At 43.0% G+C, this 10263-nt stretch overlaps 1 protein-coding gene across 1 annotated transcript; it reads left to right on the top strand.

The window, feature by feature from the left end:
- Positions 1-92: 92 nt before the first annotated feature.
- lrp3 (low density lipoprotein receptor-related protein 3) lies at positions 93-10164 on the top strand. Its single transcript, XM_084927812.1, has 7 exons — positions 93-370; positions 3306-3441; positions 3521-3726; positions 4346-4962; positions 5231-5703; positions 5879-6011; positions 6107-10164. Exons 1-7 carry the CDS (start codon positions 295-297, stop codon positions 6917-6919), a joined length of 2454 nt encoding a protein of 817 aa, XP_084783938.1. The 5' UTR covers positions 93-294; the 3' UTR covers positions 6920-10164.
- Positions 10165-10263: the final 99 nt, after the last annotated feature.

Raw genomic sequence — 10263 nt, forward strand, 5'->3', positions numbered from 1 at the left:
TAGACTATAACGTCTATAAGACGTTTAGTTTTATAATGCTGCAAAACTTAACGTTTGCCACGAAGCCTTTATTTTGAAGGGAGTAACAAGAAGCCGCATCGCTAGTTGGAGCTACCTTGATCGTAGCGTCTTGGCTACCGCTGCAAAAGAAGGACACAATGCCTTTTCACGGCAAGGAGGATCTCTAGCTGTGTCCAAGCTGAACGCAGATGCCGGAGCTAGTGTGGATCGCACAGATGTGGAGCGAACAGCGAAACGCGTGTGGGAGATAATAGCAGAGGTCCCCGCCGGACCATGGGACTGACGGTACTTCCCCTGCTGCTGCCTCTGCTCGGGCTGCTGTGGCTCCGCTGTGCTCTGCTCTGTGCAGGTGAGAAACAACAATGCGTCTCTACACCGCTGTGATGTTTTAGACGGAGGCTTGTTCTAATTAGTTTAGAAAGCTCTGCCTGTGGTGTTCACGAACACATGATGGCATGCACAAGTGATCCGCATTGCCCTTTGAAATGTAAGTGGCCATGCTTTTCTATTTCTTGATCCGTGTTCGCATCTTTACGGGAGATCCGGTAATTTACAAAGCTCCTACTATGATTACATCAGTGACTATCAGAGCGGAGCGTCTCTGTGTTCACACCCGAGCAGCAGCAGTGGGTGTTATTTTGTCTACTACTGTGTGTTTCTGATTAAGTGATCTGATAGATGAAGACGGTTTGTTTTCATTGTTTTGATTGGATGGAGGGAGAGCACAGAGGCTATCGTTGTGCAGAAACCTGCGGGATTATTGATCTGTGGTGGGTAAATGATCACGGTTAGTGTGGAAACATGGACGCGCTTTCGCAAATGTGATACTGCTGCTATCGGCATTACATCACTGCTTCTCTGCAGCCAGTCAACCCCACGGCCCCCTCCTCCCCCCTCCATTGTCATACACTGCACTTAATTGGCATTTAAATAAAGAGGAAGGCTGCTAAAGGGACACAGAGTGAGAGTTTGGAGGTGTGTGTGTGATCCAGGTGTTAACATTGTGTGGGGTCGGGGGTTCTGGACTGTGTCTTCATTATGGGGACAGAAAGTCAGTCCACATAATTCAGGTCTTCAAAAATTAAGATAAAGGGATATGTTCAGGTTAGGTTTTTGGGTTAGACAAGTTGTAGTTAGGGTAAGATCATGAATGTTAAGTCAGGGTGATGTGAGACTGAGGAGAGAAGAGATTTGCACGATTAAAGGGGAACACACCATCCCAACTCAGGAACCTTCAAGCTTTGAGATTGGCTGATGTGTCCAGTGTGCATGTTGTCCTTATGCCTGGTGCTCCAGCCTGTGTTGCTGTCTGTTCCCCTGTGCTGGCAACCTGTCCAGGATGTCCACGAGTCTAGTCGGATAAGCGGTTTAAAAAGCAAAAAGTCAAAAAAAGAATTGATGTTTTCACACATAAAGTTCTAGGGTGATTGCACACACACAAGCTGCAACTGCATTCAGTATCTCCACATTTTACCTGAGCTCATGATTATGTGTGGTTTTTGAGAACAATGCAGATTAAAAACTGAAGGGCTTAATGCTGAATTGCAGCCTTAATCCACTTGTTTCTCTCAGGTACGCTTCACTGTAATCAGAGCAGGAAATTAAAAAGGGACATTTACATGCCTTAAAAGCTATAAATGCAATTCCAAATGTTTTTGTATTTTATTCAAGCTTTTTTTTAAAAAAAAAAACAAAACAAAACAAAACTTAATAGCTCTTTATACACATTTCAGTGAAAGTTTGGCATGGTTTACTCCATTACATTTGTTTGAAAGCTATTAAACTACAGGTTTGATATATGTTAAGCTAGAAAACACACAAATATTATCATCACCACTGAGGTTTACATCACCTAACCCAAGGTAGCTCCTAAAAAAACTATGGGAACAGTTTTTTCACATCTAATAATTCCAGCGTGATGCTAAGTCTCAGCCACAGGATCGACATAATAATCACATTTAAGGAACATTTTACAGCTGATATTCCTTAAATGTGAATGTAGCGTCAAAACCTATAGATGTAGTTTTTTTTCCACCACTATCTATTAGTGTGTCTTGTGTTGTTACGTTTTGTGTATTCACCTTTCACTGATAAAACACTATTTTAATATTTTGATGACTCTATTGGCGACTGAGCTGGAGTTGTTCTTGGCTGCAGTGCATTTTGGAGTCTCTGGATGTCATAGAGAAAACATTTGCTCCCTGAGCAACTATTGTTGGTGAACTGTTCATGTTCTGTAGTTTAAGCATAAAACAGCAGCTAAATCTTATTTTTTTTTACATCTGTTGGTAAACCAGAAATACTGAGTTAATGTGAATTTTCTTTCTCTCTGTGATCAGATTTTTCCACCATCTGAGTCTGAGTTTGAAAGTAGATGAAACACAAACACAACAGTCAAAATGTGCTTCAGTTCTCTTATTCATTGTACCAAACAACAGCATTGTGTAGCAGCTTGGTCCAGCCCAGTATGTGTAGGTATTTATGTGTGTGCTAAGTTAGTGTGGATAGTCGATATCCGCACTTAAACGATTCCTCCCTCCGCCACCCTGCTTCACTCTGCTGACTTTACTGATTCATCAAGTAAGCCAGAAACAAACAGCACTAAGCAGCAGACTCCCTGCTGTGTGTCAGCGCTGGATCATAGTTGAGCTAATGTTCTGTCTCTGTGGTTCTGGTTAATTAAGAGGCTTGTTAGACGGCGTTTCATTCTTTCTGTGGCATTAAGCAGTAATGCGATGATTAATGCGCCTGCTCTATATTATTGCTTTCAGCACAAGAATGAAATGAGATACTTCCCATTCCACATTTATGTTGCAGATTATGATGCCGGTAACTTGATCGCTGCGCCTTTACTTAGAAAAACAACAGGATTCAGTGCCTGCACACCACACAGAGGTTTGCGTGTTAGTCCTGGAGCTTTTCCTGGCCTGCTCACACATTTGTGTTGCTCCCTGGAGTAATGGTGTGATGGCAGCAGGAGATGCTGTTGCCTTGGCTGCCAGTTTGGCTGCTGCTTCTGTTTAAAGCTCCATCTGATCAGCGTGGAGCTTCCCCACAATGGCACTAAGGTCATTTGTCTTGTCAGTGAATCATTTAGTGTTTTTTGTAGCGGTCACAAATAAAAGAATGAGGATAAAACGGTTTATAGAGTGTGGAAGCCAACATTTTGGTAATGCTCGATGTCTGCCAAGTGTTCGTGTTCTTAGTTCTGATGTGCACAAGGAGCATTCAGACCGACCTCCCTAATATGTATGCTGCCATCTCCCCTGTCTTTTTTGAGACAGGCTGCAGCGAGCAGGTGGAGATCCATACAGAGCGGAGGGGTGTGATCTACAGCCCTTCCTGGCCTTTAAACTACCCAGCTGGGGTCAACTGCAGCTGGCATATTCAGGGAGGTCAAGGAGAAGTTATTACCATCAGGTAGAGTCCCTGAAACATACGCTGCATACATATGATATTTCTATAACCGAGTCACCTAAACTCATGTTCCATGCTCCAGTTTCCGTAACTTCGACCTGGCGGAGTCAGGAAAATGCATGGGAGACTGGCTCCTGCTGACACCTACATGGAAGAGAGAATCCAGGCTATGTGGCTCGGTGCTGCCGCTGCCCTTCATCTCCACCAGGGGGCGTGTTTGGCTCTTCTTCCACTCTCAAGCCAACAGCTCTGGGCAAGCCCAGGGCTTTCGACTCTCTTACATCAGAGGTAAGCTGGAGAATATTTGCATATTGCTTATCCACTCCATAAACATACCAGAGTGCGTGAAAATATTAGAAATACCTCTACAGTTTAATCCATTAGCAACACCCACTGCAACCTCATTATTAAATAAAATGAAATAAAAGTTTATAACATTTACGTCAGGGCCACCTGCAGTATTTCATATTGGAACATAAGCATCTGTTCTGGGACCTCCCCATGCTTCTATGCGCATATGTGGAAAACACGAGGTGGGTAAAGTAGCAGCAGAATCTCTGTGCAGACCAGAGCATGCATCAGTAACAACAGTTATAACAACATAGAGGTCAAGATGCAGCATTAAAACAGAGATTTAATAAAGCCATAATAAAGTTTTGTGAGGGTTGTATTAATAGAGCTGTTTTGTATGTTTACACAGGGTTACTGCTTGGTTTGTTTTGATATGATCATCCACAATACTAATGCATTTTTTTTGTTATGGTTTGTCTTTTTTAAAAAAGCTGAGAAAAGCCTAAAACCTGTGATATTGATTGCAGTTGGACATGGCAGACAGATGAGACTGGCAACTATCTCTTGGGGGGAAAAAGTGATGTTTTAGCAGCTAACCAGACATATTCTTTTTTAGGTCACCTAGGTCAGAGCAGCTGTCAGTCAGATGAATTCCTCTGTGGGAATGGGAAGTGTCTTCCTCGCTCCTGGAAGTGCAACGGTCAGGATGAATGTGGGGATGCCTCGGATGAACGCAGCTGCTTGCCGACTCCCACTGAGGCGCAGCCGGGCCTCTGCCCCTTTGGCTCTCTGCCGTGCACCGAGGCCCAGTCCACCCGATGCCTGCCCGTGGGCCTGCGCTGCAACGGAGTCCGGGACTGCCACGATGGAAGTGACGAACTGGGTTGCCCTGACACTACTTGTGGCAAACGTTTGGGGAACTTTTATGGCTCGTTTGCCTCTCCCGATTTTTTCCGTGCGAACCGTAGCGGCGACACTGAGCTGAGATGCTCCTGGTTGTTGGACACTCAGGACCCTAAGCCCATTGTTCTGCAGCTGGACCTGCAGCTGGGGCCTGGAGATTTGCTGCATGTCTATGACGGCCTGCTGCAGCGAGCGGAGCATCTGTTACAGGTGTTGTCATATCACAACAACAGGCGGCCCGCCCTGTTGGAGTCGAGCCGGGGACAGATGAGCGTTTTGTACATGGCCCAGCCTCACAGTCCGGGGCATGGTTTCAATGCTACATATCAGGTACTGAGGTTGGCTAATGTTCATTTCATTCATCGTTTATTCTCATCTATCCTTTGAAATTCTTTCAACCTCTTTTTTTAAAAGTTGTTTAAAACTTTTAATTTGTCAAATGTTACAGTGTTTTTCTTTTTGGATCTGTTTTAATCCAAAGTGACTGATTTAGAAACAGTAACTGCTCTTTTTGTTCATAAAACACAGTCAGTTAAGTATAGTACAAGTTGTCCCTTCTGTGTCTAGACAGTGATGCATTTCTCCTCCATCCTACCAGGTGAAAGGTTACTGTTTTCCTGGCGAGCGTCCCTGCGGCAGTGATCAGGGCTGTTACTCTGAACGCCAGCGCTGTGATGGCTACTGGCACTGCCCATCTGGTCGAGATGAGGAGGGCTGTCCGATGTGTCCAGATGGAGAGTTCCCCTGCGAGGGTGGTACAGGAATGTGTTACCCAGCCTCTGAACGCTGCAACAACCAGAAGAGGTGTCCAGATGGGTCGGACGAGAAGAACTGCTACGATTGCCAACCTGGAAACTTCCACTGTGGGACTAACCTGTGTATCTTTGAGACGTGGCGCTGTGACGGCCAGGAGGACTGTTTAGATGGAAGCGATGAGAGGGACTGCTTGGCAGCAGTGCCCAGGAAAGTGATCACAGCTGCCCTGATCGGCAGTCTGGTCTGCAGTCTCCTGTTGGTTATTGCTCTTGGCTGTGCCCTTAAATTGCACTCCCTCAGGAACCGAGAGTACAGGTGGGCCCTCATTCTGCCACTAAGTGAATGTTAAGTCAGAGGAACGCTGGGATGGTGTTTATTCTTGCAGCTGCCAGAAACTGTAGTAGTGAAAGTATTTTTTTGGGTTTTCAAATAGTTTTCCTGACTTTCCCTAATCCTGCTCTCTGTTTTTTCCTTCCTCACTCCTTTACAGAGCTTTTGAGACGCAGATGACTCGCATGGAGGCCGACTTTGTCCAGAGAGAGGCTCCTCCTTCATATGGTCAGTTAATAGCCCAGGGTCTTATCCCGCCAGTGGAAGATTTTCCTGTATACAATCCCACCCAGGTAACAAATTCGCACACACTAACAGACACTGGCGACGTTGCATTTAGACAGAAATGAACTTCAGCGTGTTTCTGTTTTAATCCCCCGTCATCCAGGCTTCAGTGTTACAGAATCTTCGGTTGGCAATGCGCAGGCAGATAAGGCGTCACTCAACTCGCCGCTCCACTTCCTCCTCTTCCAGACGACGTCTAGGCCATCTGTGGAATCGCCTGTTCCGTAGTGGAGGACGAGGCAGAGGCCACGCCCCACTCCTGGATCCTCCTGGACCCACGCAGATCACACTAGGGCTTCACAGCTACCGGACTGTCGGGGAGCAGGGACCTCGGAACAGGGCCATGCCTGCAGGTGGGTCTGACGTGGTGGGTGTGGACCTGCCGGAGAGCCCTGCATCGCCTCTCTCCTTTCATTCAGTGGACAGTCCAGAGGAGGAAGAGGACCTGTCACCTGTCAGCAGAGATGGCAGCAGGGCTGCAGAGTCTTCACCTCCCACTCCTTGCCAGAGTGACTCCTCAGTACAAAGTGGACTTCCTCTCTCCCCCCAGGAAGCCTCTGTACCCCTGTGCCCACCCCGGGCATCTAGAAAATTGGTTCTGGAGCTTGCAGTTAACCTGAAGGGGGTTTCCTTAAGACGTTACTCCCCCTTAGGACCTTTGTCCCCTATTTCACCCCCTGTGTTTCCCAGCAGTTCCCAGACACCATCAACTCAACCTCAACCACAGGGTTCAGAGGTGACTTCACCCACCGAGCCCTTATTTTCCTCTGTGAAACCAGAGGACAGTGACAGCCAGTTTACTGTGAACGTGCCAAGCAGGGATGAGACGAAACCAGAGGCAAGAAGCAGCCTATGCAGGTTCGGCAGAAGCATCAGTGAAGAGGGAGGAAATTTAGGAAGGGAGACGCTGTGCTGAAAAGCTTAGGATGATGCTCTCCTCACTGTCGAGAGCTGGCAATTGCAATATCCGTTCTGATAAAGTGTCCTTGAGATGTGACTCCACCAGAGTCAGAGGTGAGAACCTGTACTTCAGCCTTTCATTTGGAGGGGGTACAATATGAAACTCAATAAATGTCACTCCATTTCATTATTTGAATGCATAAAATGTGCAGTTGCAAACAATTACGCACATGCAGTCTTATCCTAAGACGAATAAAACCAGCATTAGTCGTTCTTCCTGTAAATTGCTTTCTAAAGCTCATGCCAGAGCTTAACTACTTCAATTAAATGCAAACAGATAGCCCCAATTAGCCCGTTATGATATTTACCCTGAATTTGTTCCAAAAGATTAAATCCAGTTTTGGCCACAAGTACTAATACAACCCACTACTGGCAAAATGTATCTGAAATGCCAAAACAGCCTTTATGTCTTTACCCAAAGCCATTATGCACCGCTATATACTGTGAGCCATAACAGCCTAATGAGTGAACACACAAATTGATCTGATCGATCCTCTATTCTTTCTTGTTCCCTTTTATTGTTTATGTTAGTTGTTATTGTTTTATGACATCATTAATATGTCACGGCTGAGTGCATCAATTAAGGATGTTGTTGCTGAAATTTTACATTTTTTTTTTAATATTGGCAACAAATCCTGTGATTTGTCCACATCAACCTTCTTAAAGACAAAACAGCAGTAAGAAGAGAAATCAGACAAAGCCGTGGACATCAAACAGATTAACACACGAGGTGCACTCGTGGAAGCAGGAGTTTGAAATTCTTATGTATTTATTCATTATTTAACACATTTTTGTAATTTCCTTATAAAATCTTATTTTACACATTGATAAATATGATGATAAATAGATGGAATATTGAGCTGAATATTGACTCTACATTTCCATGAAGAGTCAATATTCAATATTCAGGGATTGTTCAGGGATTTGTTCTTCATGGTTACATAATAACAGACCATTACAGATATCACTGGTTGATTTTGGTCTTGTTGTGCGATTTGTTGACAGTAAGAAATGTCTTGAAATACAGCTTTGAACCGTGTCAGAAAAAGGTTTGATATTTTTTTTAATAGGTTTTTATATTTTCCTGTGGAGAGTTTGATGAAAATAGCACACCTGGTAGTCTAGGTTACCCTAGTGCAGGCTAGGATAGTTTCTGTCTGAAGGCAGTCATTAAAGCTAGTTTTCCCCTCTGTTTTATAACCTTGTGCTAAGCTAAGTAGGTGCAAGCTATAGTATATATTTATAATTGAGAATTTGCAAGCTTATCTCCCAGAAAAAATATCAACTTTTCCTTTAACACTTGTGCAGTGTCAGTATTGATTCAGCAGACATCATTTTGACCACTTTTAAGAAACATCAAGAACTTATTTATTCACTTTTATCAATTGTAGCTTTAGTTTTTATCTTCATGAATGATCAGTAAAAAAAAAAAAAGCCAAACTTGGATGAAGATTTACAAAGTGAGTCCAAGAATATTGCCTCTAACTCTGTTCAGCCTCTCATCCTTTTCATAATAAACCAAACCTGTCCCGTTAAACAAAGTCGATCCTTTTAAATGAACCCGTCTTTATATATATATATATGTATATGAGTGTTTGCATTGACCTCCATTCAGTGCACTGACTGTATGTGAATGCCCAAGAAACTTTGGAAAGAGGAGCTTCATGGAAATACTGTTTGTTCACTCTTCATCCCAGTCGATGACTGGGTCACCGTGGATGTCTGGACTGCTGGTTTATTCTGGTGGAAATTCAAATCTATGCTGTGGAATTTTCTAATACTGGACGCTTAAGCAAAGACCTCTATTTTCAAGTCTTCAGTGGAGACCTGTACAAAGTTTTGCTTTACGTTTCTCTTTCTGCCTTGAAGTTATTGCCTGTTTCTGGGCTGCTTTTTGACACTGGTAACATTTTGCTAATCACTGTTGGACCTTTAAAGAATGTACCAGTCTTCTTTTGTTATAAATATCAGTGATCCCCCCCCACTTGTGCTGCAGGATATTTATACTAGAAGAATAAGAAGCCAATAAGTAGTGTGGGTTTGGAGCAAAAGAGAATTGACCAGAATGCCATTTCGTGTGGAAAAACTAGATCATTCCTACTGGTTTTTTTTTTTCTTTAAAATGAGCTGAATGTGCCATGCTACCCTACAAGTTTTGCCAAGAACAGCTGCTATATGTTATGTGCCATTAGAGATATCTCCATAGTCCTTCCAACTAATTTCTGCCTCATAATCTGTTCTCATCCCCAGTTCTTTCTTTGAAATATCAAAAAATAAGCTACGTTTATTTATTTATAGTTACAGATGTTTTACTTGTGTTCTCTTGTAAGTCTATTTAAAACACATCCGTCCTCATTTAGCTTAAAGTGAAACAGTTTAGCTGCTGTCTGGAAAAAAAAAAAAGCGTATCTTGCTTTGTGATTTAGAGACATGCATTAAAAACGCCTTAATGGGTTTTCCCTGTTGTTGCAATGGTCAAGGAGGGTTTATGATTCAACTCTGTGGTTTACCTGTTTGAAGAGATTAGATTTGTCTTTGTCTAGACAACACTCTTTTATACATGTCATGGGATTATTAAATATGACTGATCTGGAGGTACAGTGCACTAATATGTCAGAAATCTCAGCTCTGGGATTATTACAGCGAAGAGTAAGAGAAAGGGAACCTTTCAGGTCTTCTTCCATTGTATTTAAATAGTGATTTATTCAGGATGTAGTCATCAGCTTAAGGAGAGTCATGGTAATTTGGTACAATCTTTAGTGAAATTGTGTTACACTGACTGCTAATGTGGTTAGGTTGATGATTATGATCTGCCAGTTTAGATAAGTGTGTCTTTTCTGTTCTCTGAATTTCAGCGTTTATGCTTTAGCAAAATGTCTTCAGTATGCTTTAGTAATAGCTGTACTTTTGTATAGTTTTGTGCACAGGTAAGCACACTGGATTGTGGCCACTGGAAAGTAAAGTTCTGCTGAAAGCTTCTGTCTGATAATATCATCATTAGAGACTTGAGTTTGAAGCTTTGTTCCCTTCACAGGCTGAAGATGATGTTTGTTTCTCACGTTTTGAGAATTATGTTTGTATATTTTGTGCTGCAAGAGAAATGCTGCCATGGCATTGTTGGGTTTGCAGATCCAAAATTCTGTTTAATCTTCTGCTTATCATAATTTTCCTGTGCCTGCAATAAATAAACTTCAAAATTTATTTTCTGCTTTTTTTTTTTCTTCTTTTTTTCTTTGAACTCGTCACCAAAAGACCAGTGAGTTAATGTGATGTGTGAGCGTAACGTGCACACAAATTGTC

Source organism: Perissodus microlepis, chromosome 1, assembly GCF_051167445.1.
Source record: "Perissodus microlepis isolate ML-2025 ecotype Zambia chromosome 1, ASM5116744v1, whole genome shotgun sequence".
Taxonomy (NCBI): Eukaryota; Metazoa; Chordata; class Actinopteri; order Cichliformes; family Cichlidae; genus Perissodus; species Perissodus microlepis.

Coding starts and splice junctions, on each gene's coding strand:
- lrp3 (XM_084927812.1), top strand. CDS start 295: ATGGGACTGACGGTACTTCCCCTGCTGCTGCCTCTGCTCGGGCTGCTG. Junction 4,963..5,230: donor GTTTCAATGCTACATATCAG/GTACTGAGGTTG, acceptor CCATCCTACCAG/GTGAAAGGTTACTGTTTTCC. Junction 6,012..6,106: donor CTGTATACAATCCCACCCAG/GTAACAAATTCG, acceptor CCCGTCATCCAG/GCTTCAGTGTTACAGAATCT.